General features: G+C 38.2%; 1 protein-coding gene and 2 long non-coding RNA genes across 4 annotated transcripts in view; 2 read left to right on the top strand and 1 right to left on the bottom strand.

The window, feature by feature from the left end:
• Positions 1-1,556: 1,556 nt before the first annotated feature.
• On the bottom strand, positions 1,557-6,911 carry LOC146462010 (uncharacterized). Its single transcript, XM_085086157.1, has 2 exons — positions 6,354-6,911; positions 1,557-2,062 (listed from the first exon to the last, which is right to left on the bottom strand). Exons 1-2 carry the CDS (start codon positions 6,534-6,536, stop codon positions 1,688-1,690), a joined length of 558 nt encoding a protein of 185 aa, XP_084942283.1. The 5' UTR covers positions 6,537-6,911; the 3' UTR covers positions 1,557-1,687.
• A 7,349-nt stretch (positions 6,912-14,260) lies between these two features.
• Positions 14,261-17,654, top strand: part of LOC146462008 (uncharacterized) — a 3,900-nt gene continuing 506 nt past the window's right edge. For both annotated transcript variants that reach the window (XR_014857247.1, XR_014857246.1), the window contains exons 1-2: positions 14,261-14,423; positions 14,507-14,576. This is a non-coding gene — a long non-coding RNA (uncharacterized LOC146462008). The remainder of the gene's footprint in view (positions 14,424-14,506; positions 14,577-17,654) is intronic.
• Positions 14,584-17,626, top strand: LOC146462009 (uncharacterized). Its single transcript, XR_014857253.1, has 2 exons — positions 14,584-17,144; positions 17,434-17,626. It is a non-coding gene; the product is annotated as an uncharacterized LOC146462009 (long non-coding RNA).

Genomic DNA, 17,654 nt, shown 5'->3' with positions numbered 1-17,654 from the left:
AGCTGATGTATATTTCCATCATCAAACCCAGCAAATCGACTACGCCTCCCGATTTTCGCTGCATATCACCGTTCGTTTGGCAACAAAGTCCTAAATGCCAATTGTTCGGCCAAATAATAACATCAAAAATTACACTTATTTATCGTCAATTTTAATCCAAATAATTTGTTCAAAATTGAAAAGTCTATATTTACAGCAAACCTCAAGGTCAGACCTTGGTATCTGACTGGAAGTTTTCCTCTCAACGCTTTCCGAGGGCTATACTTCAGCCATTTTATCAGACCCAGTCTTGCGTATCTCACGTTGCCTCGTTTACGCCCGAAGAGAATTCTGGGTAATTCAGCCATAGCGCCAGCGTAGAACTCCTGCTCTTTCCATTTCATAGTTTTTTTATAAGTGTCGAGCCACCCAGTACCACCAGCAAAATTTCGAATCCATTGAATATTTTACTACTCCAAACTCGCCCAAATAGCCTTGGCAGGTCCTGGAATCCATCCACAAAACGGCCAGAGAGGCAACTTCACTCGTGGGCCTCCATGTCTGCTACACAGCATGTTTGGCGACTCAGTCAGCATGAAATCACCTCTCACCTCTGTTTTCTTTCAGAGGATTGCCTCTACCCACATTCCAGCTTGATGATGCCAGAATGGGGGTTTCTGCAGAGGAAAATGGCTCGAAAAACACTTATAAAGCGATGATTTTACCAGATTCGTGCTCGTGCACTCGCTCGAAACAAACAACAACCGTCACTTGCATCACGTGACAATTTAGCCTGAGCCCACAGTTTCTTAAGACCGCAGATATTTTTATTTCATCTCCATTTATGGAGAAATTAAGTGGCTCAGACTATTTATTGCCAAAAAGTCATTGAAAAAAATACCACACACCTAGGATTTAAAGGGTTAACTGAACTCGGATCAGGGATTTTTTAGCACGATTTCTCCCTCCGCCCCCTCCCCCCCCCCCCCTTTTCCCCCTTCCCCCTTTCCTTGAGTGTCTGAAAAAACCTTGTTTTTTTATGGATAAGTATCCTTGATCAAAAACTGGCAAAATAGTTGGTCAACTTTGAAAACTTGTCAAGTAGCCGAACGTGCTCGTGTGAACAAGTAGTAAAGTTTTCCCAGACGAGGCACGTGCAACTGTTTTTGTTTGTACCGCAAACTTTGGCAAGTTACGCCTTGATAAGCCTCCTCGTTGAAAATCTTGCAAATTGAGAAAGGTCTCAGTCAATTAAGGAAACATTTGTCGAGTACTGAAGTAAAAATTGGTACGCGTGTGAAAAGACAGCAGAATTTTTCTTGTCAAGATTTTATGTGGCATGCCAGTTCTTGAACAAGGAGATTTGTCAAGGAACCTTGGTCGTGTGCAAAAGACTGTTGCAGTCAGCGGGACAGTCTCATCAAGGAGACTTTTCAGTAGCTTACAAGAAGAAAACGAGCTTGTTGAGGATACACATAACGAAAACCGCGTAATCGCTGTTTTCTACACGAACGAGTAAAAATTACATGATACTAGAATGAAATAACCTCTTTAGCCGGTAACATTAAAAACAGCAAATCATTAATAGCAGCTTTAATTTATATAGTGCACTACAACCTCATTTTAATCCCGTAAGATCTCACGCTTGTTCCCGGCCAATAGATTGGGAAAGATTGTCAAATTCACGTTCTCGGAAACTTCGTCACTGTTAAAATCTCTTCATATAAACCCGCATCCTCGTCCTCTGAAATTGAGCGTCGTCGGTTTCTTGGCAAACAGCCATTCGCCGATAGTTTTGTGCCCCATCGGCCGTCTCGCTATCAGGTGGCCGAGTGTCTATCTCCCTGGGAGGAATCAGACCCGGGAGGTCCTGTGAAGGCACTCTAACTGGGAGATTTTGGTTTTGGTCCCTTGCCGCCGCCCTCTGTACTTCATGTCCTTGGGAACTTGGTTCGGGTACATAGCGGGTTGTAAAAGGCTGGTGCATTTCTTGGCGCCAAACGTTTTCTGCACCGGTCGAGTTTACTTGAGTTCTAGTGTTGTAGTAATGGGTCGTGGAATTTGAATTACCAACTTCTTCATCCTGAGGTGGAAAAAGAGTGAAATAGTAACGGCTTACTCTGTTGGAGAAACCCGGGCTATTGTTATAATTGTAGTTTAGGAACAACGGAACTGTATATCAGTTTATGAGTTCAAGTTGCGAGATGTATCTTGTTCAGTAATTGTAATAAATGGAGAGCGGTTTACAAAGGCCAACACCAGTAAGCAACTGGCGTAAGCTGGTCGCATGAGATAGTAGTAAGCAAAAATCGTACTGTCTAAATCACCTTTTAGAGTTTGGTTAATGTATACCTCTTACCGGAACCGAGTTCGAGGTCCGTTCTGTAAGTTACGGACCGAGTTTTTTCCCGTTAATCTATGAATCAACGGGAAAAAAAACAGGATCCGTAAGTTACAAGTACGGACCGAGAAAACGAGGTTAGTAAGATATTTATTATATCTTTGAGCCAGTTAATCGGTCACGCGAGAAAGGAAAATTTCAAATTTAGCTGGCCGTAAAGTGACTTATTTGGTACCCATACGATACTTAGTAGAGGCTTTATTCAACCGCGCCTTGGGGTCGCTTTTATAAAAAGCCCAATAAAAGTACTCACTTAAAAGTAGAGAAGTTAAGATTTGGTTACGAGTTCTCTTAATAATCAAGTGTGTTGTATGCACACGTATCGTTCTCTTAATGATGGTAATTAAACTGAGTGGAGTGCAATTTGGTCAGAAATCATACGCGTGATTTCAAAATCGAACGAGCGCACAGCCCGAGTTTGATTTGAAATCACAAGTATGATTTCAGACCAAAATTGCACGACACAAAGTTCAATTACCACTTTATTACACCTATTTTGAAATCACAGAGTTTTATTGTCAATTTTAATATTCTATTTTTGTTACTTCATTTCCATTTTGATGGGCTAGAGAAAGGATGCGATTTAGAGTAATAAAATGGTGCAATTTGGGAATAAATCGCACTGTTGAGAGCCAATCAGATTCCAAGGATCACCAGTGATTTCAAAATGGATGTAATTAAGTGGATAACTGACGGGTCCACTTTCTCGTGTATACTTGGGCGTGTGATTTGACGAAGTCAGGCAAACGTTAAGCTGTGCGCTTCTTCAAAATGCTCCATCAGTTTGCCACAGTGGTTTAATAAGTATACAATAATGCTAGTGACTGGCTCAGTCTTTGTTGTTTGTTTAAAACCCGAATATTCATTAATTCATTAACCTGAATATTCATCATTTTTCTTACATCAATATTTACTTTAATTAAATAACACCGTTAATTAATTCTCAGCAAATTGAGGTTATTCGATTCGCGAATTTAATTGAGTTCCTCTGCCTTAGCAAGGGAAATTTGTAAGTCAAGTCTCTCTATAAGAAAACAAATAAAGGGAAAAAACTTCCAGAAACTACAGTAAACTATATAAAGCGGCACCGTATCAAGTCACCCTCTATTTCATAAGCGGTCAGTTGTCGAAGTCCGAGACTGAATTACTTCCCTTAATTACTGTAATTTTGGCCTACTAAGCTAAGTCCCAACGAGCTGTTTTCTATTATCTTAACCTGTTTTAAACAGTCGCTTTGTAAAAGGAAACCACTCAGGCAAAGTAAATAGCGTGCAAGGTAATTAAATTAATTTTCTGACAACTCAATACTGACCGTAAGGATCTTGGCATTACTGTTTATTAATCTGTTTTTATACTGTCATTGTTCCCCTTTTTCATACCATAATTTTATCGTTCTAGCGCTTCTGTGCATAAACTGTACATTAAGTTACCAAATGTGAAATAAAATGGCGTTTTTTGTGTGTTTGACGTGTATTCTGTATAACCTGTGTAAAGCGGTCACTCAGCCATTCCCCGAGGGTGACCACTTAATACAGGGTCGACTTATATTGTACCACTGATAGCTGAGGTGATTACAAGAGATTAAAAATTTGCAACTTTAACATAACTTAATCTCTTTTGCAAGGTACCGGCAAATAAAGAGTTTTTTTTTGTTATTCTTGGTTTTTCCATGATAACAATGCCTAAACGACCAAAATCTGGATAGAAATTGTCTGAAGATAATCTGAAAATAACAAGTAGCCTAAGCAACATGCCAAACATAGGGGACTTCAGAAGGTCTTGAAACTTTACGCGTGACAAGTTTATCTGATTTTGCTGTATAAACAGCACTTATTAATAAGTGGTCTCGTTAAGTTTGTTTATGCAGCCGACCCCAAATTTACAGGAATGCTTCAATGCACTCAAGTGTTACGGGTGCTTCACACAACTTTGCCCAAACTGAATTAAACGACTCTACTTTGTGAAAACTATGGCCATAGATACGGCCATGGTTACTATGCTATCGCCATTACTAACTATACCCCGACATTTTTCCATTTCCTCTTGTGCTGCAAGCTTTTATGGGAATCTTTTAATGTTTGCCGGTAAGTTAAAGCGAAAATATATTTTAGAATTAACATTTTCATCGGCAAAAGTAGGAAAACTAATGTAGAACGTAATAAGACATATCAAGCATAGTCAATCTTGTTAATAAAACATCATGTAAATGTATATAAACTTCATGGCACTAAAACAATAACACAATTTTCCGTGTTTTTAGGTCGGTGGGCGATGATATTTCAATTCACGTATTAAATTTTCACATGTCCACTGTGAGAATTGGACGGTTGGAAGTATAATTTTATTGTTATTAATAAACAACCACCTTCTTTTCCCGCGAAATTATTAAATATCGATAATTTGATATTCCGTTTCATGAATTTCACCCTCTAGCTATTGCTGGTGTTAATGCCAAACTTTTAACAAAATTAAACTAACTTTGAGGTTAAATTTTGAACGGCAAAGTCGACAGCTCTAGAAGCAATGTTTCAGAACTGGTTTGGTTTTTGATCGATGTCGCTAAACTCGCCCGAGTGAGAATTTTTTTGACTGAAACATGAAAAGGTTTGATGGTTTTTGATCGATGTCCCTAAACTCGCCCGAGTGAGAATTTTCTTGACTGAAACATGTAAGCTCGCTTTAAAAACCTAATCTGCGAAATTAAATTGATGGCTTTCGTTCGTCACAAATTTCGCGACAAGGTTCACACAATAAAATCATTTTGAACGATAGTATTTGCATAAATGTCACTTAGTGACCAATGAATATGAGGAGAAATAATATTTCGTGCCAAGCTTTTATTGGAAAATGAATCTTAGCCAAAAAAAATAGTACAATACAAATTTTCCATGCACTTGGCAAGGAGACAAGAGAAAGTGATATTACCATGGAAGTATGTTTTTATTTTCAAATGAATAATATTGCAGCTTGGTATATGGAAATTTTGCTTCTCTTTTAAATTACCCGTATAAAATTTAGGAAAATCAGATGACAAACATTTAAATTTACCTGTTATGCATTTGAGCCTTACCGCCAACAGAACAACTTTTCATTCTGATCGGAGTCGCCTGGAGTGTGTTGTTCTCGTTGTATATATTTATTATTTTAAAACAAAGTAGTCAGCGAGGCTACCGAACCAATTCAAAACCGGTTTTCGTTATGGCATGCCGATTCAACTTTAATTTCGTTTTCTTGCGAAGAAACTGTTTGTAAAATAGTTCTGAGTTTTGCTTAAACAACATCACTGCATTTCAGTGCATTTAAAGCACAAGTCATGCCAGTTAGTGCCTTTTGTGGCTTGTAAAGCTGGCACCTGTTTAGATTCTTCCTCTGGTTACTAAATTCCTTTTGGAAAATGAAGTGACTTTATGACGGCTTTGGATATGTCTGGTTGGCACGACTCAGAAGTTGAGAACTTTAATTCACTCAAAGAATATAAATACCGTTTGCACCATTTGAATTACATGTAAATAAACGGACTTACTGAAGACAAATCAGAAATTGCTTTCATCTTTAACGGCCGGGAAGTGCTGGCTTAAGCGCGTTTAATTCTGTCTGGCTTCATATATCATAGCGCATTCGGATTCCCAAATCGGACAAAGCATTACGCAGTGTTCCAGTTGCCTTAGCAGAAAACAACATAGCACTTTAATTATGATCACTTCTGCAAAATTAATATTATCGCTTTTTACCGATCGAAAGAAACGGAACAAATCTATAAAATAAATAAGGAAGCTGAAGTTTGTCGATGCCATTTCAAAAATGTTTTGAAATTTTAGTTTCTAATTCATATGGAGTGGGAAAAGAAAGACTGTTAGTTTTTAGTTACCGGCGACTAATGTATTTGCTTGCTCATTTATGGTCCTCATGTAGTGTTCGTTATAATAAACATCGTAAAAACAACAACCCAAATCAACGGCGATGAATTTCATACCTTGGACGCCCTCGTTGCCATACTGTTGCGCTCCGTGCCTACATCTGTGGCAGTTCCTTCGCTGTGAGAGATTCTGTGCATTGAATCGCCAGCGCTTTCCTCCGGCGATGACGAAGCACGATTCCTATCCTGCGGAAACCTATTCCGCTCCAAGATTTCTCTCCTCCCCGCCATATTTGCCATCAAGCCAACAATAGTTTGTCTTTTCGAGAGGTCGTTTGTAAAAGGTTATTAGAAACTGACGATTTAGGAGAATAAGTTTTCCTGGTCGCAGTTCGTAAGGGAAAACCCTCGTCAGATAACTTGCATGATAAGCGTGGCGTCCAGTACGGCGCTCTATACACTTTATATAAAAACGCTGTCAGCTATTTACAGCTGCGCATTTCGGGGCGATAATACATGCATTTATAGATAAGTACAGGCGTCCTGTTTACGTAAAAAGTGTTTTGTCTTTTAGCTGAAATTTGCGAATAAAAGCGGCCACTTAGTGCTGTAAGTCTACAGGGCAACTCTGCAGTCTATTGGGAAAACTTCCGATCGAGAAATTGAAAAAAAGGCTACATAACTCATCTGAGTTTCTCGCCTTTGTAAATGTAAATTGAATATTAAGAAATTTATCCTACGTGACCTGTTTGATAGATCTTTATTTCGTTCGTCAAAAGAAATAAGAATACTGATCATTAAAAAAAATAATTTTCGGATAAATCCAAGGTAACCGAAGGAAACTGGCAATTTAGCGTGGCCGTTTGAGGTGGTGTAAGATAAAGGTTTTTGAAATTTGAAAATCGCTATCTTTTCAAAGGATTCTAAAGACAGCTGAGCAAATATTCTGTCCGCGAATAATATGCTTGTCAAAATAATGAGCTCAAGAATTGCGCTACGACTTCTGTACTTCAATACATCATAATTAAAGTTCTGTCGACTATGCAAATTGATTGACAGTCCATAAATGTGTCACTTAAAAGTGGAGTCCTTTCTTCAGAGATAACAGGTGCCGCAAGATGGCGCTTTTCTCCTCGTAGCGGCGCTTCTTAAAAAAGAAAAAATAATAATAATATTCGAAACGGCTCGATGAGGGTTTCCTTTTAAATATTCGTATTTTTAAGTAAACAATTTAAAAGCATTTCTTACGTCGACCATGTTACTAAAAACGTTTGGCTTTTTATGGTTGATGCTTAGCTTTTTCTACCTTTCATATTACCAGATGTCATTGGCAATAAAATTTCACGTAAAGTTGTGCTTGAACGCCGCTTTCAGTTCCCAGTTTATGAATGGAAACACAAGTTGATTTTTTCGTTTTCCGTTGAGCTGAATATCTAGGACGTGGGATTGAAATTGTAGCGAGCTTTTACGGTGTTTCCAAGAAAATATCTTAGTAGCTAACCTTATTCCGCGCCATAAACGGTATTTGAATCTTTTGCCTTCGATAACAACTTTTTTTTCGTGCTTTGAGATGAAATGTCCCCAAAGAAAGCTCCAGCTATTTGAAGTTATTTTAAAGGACAAAACGCCTTCTTGTGCAAAAAAGAGAGTTAAAAAACACGCCGACGTTTCTTTGCTTTATCACCATAGACGGACTTGAAAAAATATACACATTACTTGCAAATAATTTCGTATAATTATAATTTGTCAGCTTGACTTGCTGTCAATGAGCAGGTCTTCCATAAGGTATATTTAATTGCTTGCTAAAAGTTGTTGATCACCTTCTTGTAATAACCACTGAAAATTCCCTTCGGGAAAGTGCTCAGTAATAAACCATGTATGGATGTTTCAGGGAAACCCACCATGAACTCTTAAGAAAGTAAAGTAATAAAGTAAAGTAAATTAATTTATTTAATGTCAATAACTGATAACATGGGGAGTGCCATATAATGTTGTCTTCTGTGTTTTGTGTCCTTTTAAATTTGCACTTGTGTATGCTAATGCAGTCTAATTTGTTTGGATGCTTTAGTTGAAAACTTAAGTTATTGCAGCAAGTTATAGGCAACGAAATCTTGTTCCCCGAATTTACGAGATGTTGCTGGTTTGACGAAACGCTAGCTGCCCTTATTTTAAGCATTTTTAACGAGAAATCTACCTCTTCGAAAACGAAAGGAATTAGTTTTAGTGTTTCGAAATCTAAGCTGACATTTTGCCGAAGAAAGCTTTAAATTTCCTTTAAAACTGATTAAATTCTAACTTCTGAGGTCTTTAAAGCCTTCCGAACAGATCCACCGAAAAAACCGTTTAGTTGTTCCTGATGTATTCATTTTCTTTTGTTTTGATTTATTTTGCATTTTTATTTCTGACGATTTTTTTGTCTATTTGGCAACTAAAATTTCTACAAGTGTTACAAGGACTTTTTCATATATATTTTAGAGGCTATACCACAAAAACATGTCGGTTTTTGCCTTTGTCCAGGTGGGGTTTTTTTGTAATAAAAATGGCTTAGTGTTTTTAAATTGTTATACGTTCTGATATCTAAATCACCTTATAACGACGCATTCTAACATCTTTTAAGTGAAGGTTGATAGCAACCCAAAACGTAATGCTAGGAATGCTATCGATTACAAGTTGCAGCTTGCTCAATCAAACATCTAGGATCCTTACTATTAGAGATAACGGATAACGGGCAATCTTCAAGACTTTGTATTGGTACTCAGCGTGCTGTATACCATATGGTGAATCGCTAACAATCGTTGGCGACCTTTGAATTTACCGAAACAGACAGATCGTCATCAATCATGGGCTATTATAGTACAAAAATTTGTTTGCTGCATCAGGATCGCTCTGCATGCTTCTCACCGCACCATCTAGAGAGCCACCAATTGATATCGCCATTTTATGGTTTTACCATCGTAATTACTATCAACCGTTGTAGGGCAAATTTGAAAACATTAGGTTGAATTTGCGCTGTATAAATAAACGTTATTGTTTGTCTCACGATGCATTTCGATCCTCCATTGTTCCGACGAAAGGTTGTTCCGTCAGCGGTCCCCTATTGTACTGTTCTCCTGTTGTTATGTTTTTTGATCGTGGGCATTCACGCTTCAGGAATTTTGATTCCGTTATCCCTGTTGAGGGAAGTCTTATGTGGATAGCTTCGACCGTCTACTAGCCTGATTCTCAGACGTCCGAGGCCGCGAACGACCTCGGACGTCTGAGAATCAGGCTAACTGTTTACACGACAGGCAAAAAAGGGTGCGGACCCACTATCCGATTTGGGACGAGGTTAAGCCGAGTTATTGATCGAGACCCTCACTAGTACACACGTTACAAGGCCGTTTACATACACGGAGAGGCAAAAAAGGTACGAACCCGTTAAAAAGTGGTACAGTACTCATAATTGTTGTTAAGAAATACCAGTGCTTTTTTGGCTCCATAGGCGCCTATGAACCCAAAACACCACGAGCACAGGAGTATCTATTTCAATACATTTGCTTACCATACCACTTTGCAGTGGGTTCGTACCTTTAATTTTTGTGCCTGTCATGTATGTAAGCGGCCTTGTAACGTGTGTACTAGTCAGTAGTCTCGATCATTAACTCCGATTAACCTCGTCCCAAATCGGATAATGGTCGGTCTCGTGAGCGTGTTCAGAAACGGCGGAGGTTTGGGTACGGGCGAGTCGTATATCGCTGTCGTGTTCTTTGATCCCCTTTGAATTTCTCCAAGAATTGTTAATGATTTGAGAAGCTATATCAAATACTCGAAAGAGTGTTTCATGCCATTGATTTTCAAAACACCTCGAAGTTGGTTTTAAAAAAATGCGGCTGCTCCTCGTTTTCTCAAGCCACTTCTCAGTGTTGGATTCGAAAAGGATGAAACACCCTTCTCGTGTTTGATATATAACATAAACCTTTGTCTATTTTATTCATTTTCAGCCACAATGCACAGTACGTATGAGCCATAGTAGATTACCCATATCACCTTGCGGTATTGTTGCGTAGGCGTTACATGTAAATTAAATCCTTTATTAAACACTAAAACCAATTCTTTTTATAAAAACACGTTTAAGGTTCCTCATAAAAACACGGTTAAAGAAATTGAGTCCCTACCTTGAGACAGCTATATTTCAAGTCCTATTTAAAGCCGAGAAGCATATCATAACAGAAATATATGTTCTATTTTGAACACTGTGAAACAAACACGCTAAAGTTTATGCCATTTCCATGAAACAAATTTCGCTCCAGGTTACGGATGTTTAAAATTAAATAGAATCAGTGTTGTTAGGGAGTTTTCTTGTTTCGCATTTGAACTAAAAAAAAACAAAGTCGACTTTTATTCTTCCATCGGATAAACAATACTGAGTGGTTTCGTGTGTATTTTACATTAATTAATAAAGTATTTGTTTGAAAGAATAACTCCGAGAACAATCCACAACAAAATTTATTTGCAATTTCTAGACATTCAATTCCAAAACCGATTTGCAGATATGTTTTGAAAATGTGTGCTTTTAAAGCAATACAATACGGTCTTAGCAGTCACTGTGATGGAAATTTCGTTTCGTGTACTGTTAACAATACCCTTTGAAAGAAATATTCTTTGTTGATGCTGTATGATTTAAGATCACTTGTTTTTTCAATTTTTTCATTTCTTTCAATTATGTGAGCGCTTAGACATGGCAGACTTTACTGACAAACGGAGATGATGGACAATTGGTGTTTTGTTTAATGTTTATCGTAGTTAAGTTACATATACTCAGCGAATATGCTTTTCTTGTGTCGAGAATACAGTTGAACCTCTCCACAACGGCCACCTTGGGGACAGAAGAAAGTGGCCGTTGTGGAGAGGTGGCCGTTATGGGGAGGTAGGGGTGTAATATGACACTTTTTTTCGGGAAGTACAACAAATGGATACAGAAACGTAATGTTCCGAAGACAAATGTCGATTAATGCATCAACTTATAAAAAAAAAGGTTTTTACTGTACTGGCCGTTGTCGAGAGGTTATTTTGGCAGTTGGGGACCCATTTTAGTGGCCGTTGCCGTTGTAGAGAGGTTTAAACAAGAGGTAATGTATGGACTGTCCGCCGGGACAAAAAAAGTGGCCGTTGTAGAGAGTTGGCGGTTACGGAGAGGTGGCCGTTAGTGGAGGTTCGACTGTATTTCTTATTATTTTTTTTAATTCTTTCAAAGGCAAGCTGCAGAATGTGTCTAATATTGCAAAGCGTGCTAATGAGTTGTCGCTGGGCTGAAAATGGCATTTTGTAAACTATGTTTTGTTCACGGGGGTTAGGAAGTGGGCCTCCTTGAAGCCAAAATCCATTTTCTTAAAGAAAGAAAGTTGAAATAAACTGGATACAGACAAATGTAGTTTTTGCCAAGTTGAATCAGAAAACTTCAATTTATTCTGGACCGTTGAAAAGACTGACTCCTTTTCGAAAAATCTAAGTTTCCATCGAACATGTCATCAACGAATGTTAGCAACAAACCAGGAAATGAGAAAACTATCGCTCTGAAATTTCACCACGAAGCAAGATTAAACATTTCTTACCAAATTGATTGTATGAAAAACACGCTGGAAGAGTTCCATTAAAGCCGTCATGTAACGGGATAACCCCACATGCAAGCTTAATGATTCGTGTTGATCGTTGCAACTTTTTAATGTAATGATGATGATGATATTCAGTATTAAAAGAGTGGTTAAAACTAAAAATTCCTACCGGAGAGAGCAATAACGAAATTGTAAGGGTTTCTATGGGGAAAAAGCATTCGAATTTGAAAGCAAAATGATTTTTCAATAAAAATGTCTCACCTGAATTCCTCTGTATTTCCTTTTGTGTCCTGTGTGGTTTCTAGGTCGATTTGAAGCGATTTAGTATTAAAAGTTCCCGGGAGAGTTTCAGTTCAAACGGCTTCTCTCTTTATGCCGTATATCTGAGAGAGGCCATCGAAATGAAACTCTACTAATTAAATTGCTAATTATATAAAATTTAGCACAATCATTGTCTTATTTCATTCTTTTCGTTTCTTAGGTCCGTTTTCAACGGTATCCAAAGTACCAGGAGATTTGCCGACAGCATTCTCAATGCTGGAGAAGATCTGTCTTGCATGAAGATACTAAAGGCGACCCAAGGTTTACTGGAGATCGTATTCACACTTAGTTTGAATGGCATAACATTATCACTACCTTTTAAAAAAAATTGATAATTTCACCACAAATATATTACTTTTCGAATTCATGGAAATTTCCGCCGCAGTTTAATTGAACAGTCTTAAAGCGCGTGAAAGTGTTCAATCACAGGAGCTTGTAGATTGAAATTAAAATATTCAAGTTACGTTTTCCGTTTACTGTTGTTTTGTATCCTGTACATTTGCATCCAAGATGGCAGACCCAAAAGCGTGTGTTGAGCTCTTTTATGCCTGAGCGGATCTGAGGCTGGTTGATTAAAGAGTGGATATCCACTTGATGAATCACCGTATCCCCCAATTTAGATATGGAAATTTCAGTGTCAGCCTATGAATTATAAAAAGGACAAACTTGTGTACGGTTGAGTTAAGTGCTGTTAACGAAAACTGTATTATGAGCAATACGTTTGCTCCGCTGGATAGTTATCCGCCTACCGGCTCTTGGAAAAATTAGGCCTGACCATAATTAGTCTGAACCATGCTTATATTTGATACAATAATGACGGAGGGAGCAGCCTATCTACGAAGCAGTTTGTGTTCCTAATTACCATAAAATTTTGCCAACTTTGGCCTTGAATTTCTCCAAGAATTATTGATCATTTGAGAATCCAAAGTTTGTCCACGATGTCGCTTACCTCTGAAAATGCGGACTGCGTGATACGTCTGATCAGTGATACCTAACGAGAATATTTAAGTAAAATACTTTAAATGTTAGTCTCCTATGTTCCTAGATCGTTTTAAAGGCAGATTTGTGTAAACTAATTCAGTTTGATCTGTTCGGATGAAAGCCTTAATTAGGGATTCCCAAATTTACGAGCCGTTTTCGGCTTTACGAAAATCCCATTTGTTTTCTTTCTCAGTTTTAAGGAAATATTTGCCCCTCCTAAAACGAAATCCACCAATTAGTTTTCCAGTGCTACCAAATCTTTGAAATGCATGTATATTAAATAAATTTTATTTCATGACTTCTTGGTTCCTGTACGGGGGTATAGCAAACACTTCACAGTTAATCACGAAGAGGTGTTTTTTTTTTCTCACTAGAAGCTGCCGTTCTGTTTTAGTTGTATTTTGCCAGTGATTTAACACTCACTGACGAAACATTACCACAGTTCATGATGAATGCATCGGTTTTCCCGTGATCACAACGGCAAGATCACAAAGTCCAATACCTTATGTTGAACGGAATGTTCGAACGCCTTCAACACCATTCAACACTTTCGAAAACAAAGAAAATGTTGTATGGATGTTAAATGAAAGTTTAAACCGATTTAAATTTGATTCAATACGCTTTCAACAAGCCGTTCAACACTTTTTACGCTTTAATCAATGTTGAACCACCTGTTCAAACGTCCCAACATTTGGTTCAACAACTGTGTTGAACGCATGTTGATGCAAATGTTGAAACCGTTTAAACGGGCCTTAACAGGCCTTAACACTCACCGGCAAAACATTACCACAGATCATGATCAATGCATGTTTGCCCGTGATCACAACGCACGCGATCACAAAGTCCAATACCATCGTATGATAAACAACACAAAATTGATTTGATCATGCAACTAACATACAATTTTAATTCGGAACTTCCATAATTGTATTACGCTCACAAGTTCGAGTTTCGAATATTCTGGCCTACAATACAATTTATTTCATAAACTTCCATAATCGTTTTACCCTCGAAAGTTGGAGTGTTGCATCCATACACAAACCGGTCTAGGCGGGCAATACCTTTCAGTTATCACAAGGTACCGGCGATAAAAATAAGTCTCATATTTCAGGGTACGTCACAAATCACAAGACAAACAACACAAAACTCGAACATAGGATTAATGTTGCCACAAGCGTTTTAACCTAGTCGAAAGTGCGTGTATCGATAGTTTTCTCAGTATCCAGTTTTCAAACAAGCAGGCGAGAAGTTCGCACCATATCGTTGTCCAAGAATGTTTGCTGCCAAAGGCGAGGTACAGGCTGTAAATCGAAAATTACTTTCTTTTTATTTTAGTCGATATCTTTCGTAACTTGTTCCTCCCCATTGTTTGCGCAGATTACCGTGCTCCAAGACGAAATCGTACTCGAAACGGTGGAAGAGGAATCGAAAACAGCTAAGCCCAAAGGTATAACCTGCAAAAAGTTATTAAGAGCGACTATCATTAAGAACTGCACATTTAATTTTAATTTAAAAAAATAGATTTCGCCAATACCTCTTCCATCAACTTCTGTTCGCAAGTAGGTAACAAATATGAAATACGAACGAATTTTCTTAATATTTTGTGATTCGAACTTTTCGCACCCCAGGCTGTGCTCGAAACCAACTGACGAGATCGTGAATTGTACAAGTCTTTCAGCTGTTAGTTCTGGAGAATACAGATTATTAAAAACCTCCTAATTCGCCTAGTTATAAACGATGACCCTTCACGTTACAATGTGATGAATTGCAATCATAAGCTTTAATTACGCAGGATGCCCTGAGGACGACAGATCGCGTCTAAAATTTAGCTCGTTATCTTTGCTCTTTTTTTCTTTTAGTGGCAGCTACAAAATTGTACATTAATTTATTCATTAAACTCTTCTCTTTACTGTTCTGATTGTCTTTAACAAAAACGGCCAAATCAAAATCTTTTATCGACGCGTATATTACGAGAGAGGGAACCCCCTCATCCTTACCTGTGTGACGTCAAATCATTATTTGATTTATTTATTAAACCTGGATTAAAGTTCTGTTCTATCCTAGACGGGATTTTTTTTGCCGCTATTGTGGTGACCATATTGTTTACACGTTTTATATTAGACTGAACTATGCCGTTTTCAAAAACAAAATTAACCCTTGTGAAGCGGTAAAACGAAAGAATAACTTCTAAAAAGTACTCGACAGTTAAAACGGTGGAAATTGGAGAGTTCCTGGCGAAGGAATCATGCTTTGTTTGACAGTTGTAGCACATCACATCACTTTGTCGAATTGATGCTTAAATGGTACTGGAAATTCACTTCACAAAAAGATTAAAGATTTGATTTCTAATATTTTAAAAAAGATTTTATCTAGGAAAGCTTTTTGTCTGTTTTCCTTTCTGTTTTCTTTTTTTGTTTTTTTGGTGAAACGAGAACAATTTGTAATCTTACACTTTTATTGAAATTACATAACCAGACCAACTCCATAGCCAACTCGTGAATGCAGAAGTAAATAGTGGCAAGGTATAAAACATTGTTTGCATTGTGTTTGGTTGGCCCAGGACTCAAAATATAGGCCATAAAGGCTTTATTAGCGGCCTCACTGGCGTTTTATTCCGCATCCTAGGCCACTTCAAGTAGATTTTTAGCCGTTGCCCTCAGCAAGATTGCGCTCCTTAAAAAGTTTTGTATTTTGTAAGAAAGTTTTAATTTTGAAAATTGTTTGGAGCCTTTGGAATTGTTGGCTTTTTTAAAAGCCAAAATAAAAAAAAAGAAAAATAATATTCTCCGTTCCCTCGGGAATCGAACCCGGGAAGCTTTGCATCTACGTCACCGAGACACATTTGACGATTTCTGAAAGAGAGATTAATTTTTGTATTGATTTGAATTATCTGGCACCTGTGGCCGTTAAATTACTTCGGACTGCCACAAAAGAATACGCAAATGAGCCGGGAACACCATCAGACGTTTCTCCATCATATTTTCTGCTTCCTTTTTGCGCGAAATCGCTGTTGACTTGGACGATATTCTCGGCCTTGAGCGGCTTTCAACGCGGCGCTAGCTTTCAGTCAGCAAAATAAGAAGTTGTCCCTTAGTTTCACTGTAGTTTCGGTCAATGGAAGGAGTTAGCAGACAACACACCTACTAGTGTTTTCTTTTAAGAGTAAGTTATTAGTTGAGTTGATTTTACGTCCTTGTTTTTTGTCCCGTAATGGCGGCTGATAGTGAATACATGCACTATACGTAGACTCACGAATAATTTGTGATTTTGATTAAATTCCAATGAAATTAATATAAAATTTACATGTGATCGAGCAAGTAAGCGAGTGAAATTCAGCCCACATTACGATAACTCGTTCATTGCGCATACGCGCATTCACGAGTTTTATGCGAAAATATTCGGCTGCAATCCAGTTGCTGTCGGCCACAAGTGAGAGTTGAAAGTTGTGGGCATATTTCCATCGAACATGTCATCAACAAATGTTAGCAACAAACCAGGAAATGAGATAACTATCGCTCTGAAATTTCACCACGAAGCAAGATTAAACATTTCTTACCAATTTGATTGTAATAAAACACGCTGGAAGAGTTCCATTAAAGCCGTCATGTAACGAGATAACACCATCACATGCAAGCTTAATGATTCGTGTTGAATCAGGCGCGTAGGAGGGGGGGTTCGAGGGGTTCGAACGAACCCCCTTTGAAGATCGATAATGGCGGAAGAAAAACTATTAAATAAAGTTCCCCTGGTCGAAATACATTAACCAAAGAAATATAGAGATACAAACCCGTGCTTTAGGCTAGAGGTTGAAAATTATGGTTCAGGGCGGACGAATTGTTGCTGATTCGTGTGCTTCGTCACTAAAAGCATGTGATCCCGACGACTTCCCTAACCTGTACATGCTCCTGAAAATTGCTGCCACCCTTCCAGTCACCACTTGTGCATGTGAGTGTTCCATAAGCACAATGAGGAGGTTGAACAACTACATGAGGTGTACCATGGGAGAGAGTAGGCTGTCCGCCCCGTCTCTGATGCATATCAAATAGGTTATGCCTGTCAATCTTGACGAGATGGTCAATTTGTTCGAAGGCCTACACCCGAGAATGATGCAGTTTACCAGCTTAGTGTATGACTATCAGCAGATCGAATAGCTATCAGAACTTGACAAGGGGCGAAATGTACCTTGAACTTTCTTGTTTAAATTGAAACAATTATGCCGTCAAAATGATGTATATAGCTTTAAAAGCTGCTATAAAACAAAATTGTGATTTGCCTAAAATGGGTCTCAAAATGCAGGAAATGAGGTTTCTGGGAACCTAGATTTTCAAAAATTTCCGGAGGAGTATACCCCCGGACCCCCCTAGTAAGAGCGCCTCCGGCGCTCAGCAAGATCTGCGGCTCAACGAACACCCCTCTCGAAACCTTAGCTACGCGCCTGTTGATCGTTGCGTAATAACGAAATTGTAAGGGTTTGTATGGGGTTTGAAAGCAAAATGATTTTTCAATAAAAATATCTCACCTGAAT

Source organism: Pavona decussata, unplaced genomic scaffold, assembly GCF_977016875.1.
Source record: "Pavona decussata unplaced genomic scaffold, jaPavDecu1.1 SCAFFOLD_192, whole genome shotgun sequence".
Taxonomy (NCBI): Eukaryota; Metazoa; Cnidaria; class Anthozoa; order Scleractinia; family Agariciidae; genus Pavona; species Pavona decussata.
The sequence above is the reverse complement of the archived record's forward strand: the minus strand, read 5'-3'. Positions and strand labels throughout refer to the sequence as shown.

Bases quoted from the DNA above. Each gene is read 5' to 3' on its own strand.
- LOC146462010 (XM_085086157.1), bottom strand. From the start codon at position 6,536: ATGGCAAATATGGCGGGGAGGAGAGAAATCTTGGAGCGGAATAGGTTT. The intron at 2,063-6,353 runs GTATGAAATTCA...TTTCCACCTCAG, and splicing joins TGGCAACGAGGGCGTCCAAG to GATGAAGAAGTTGGTAATTC.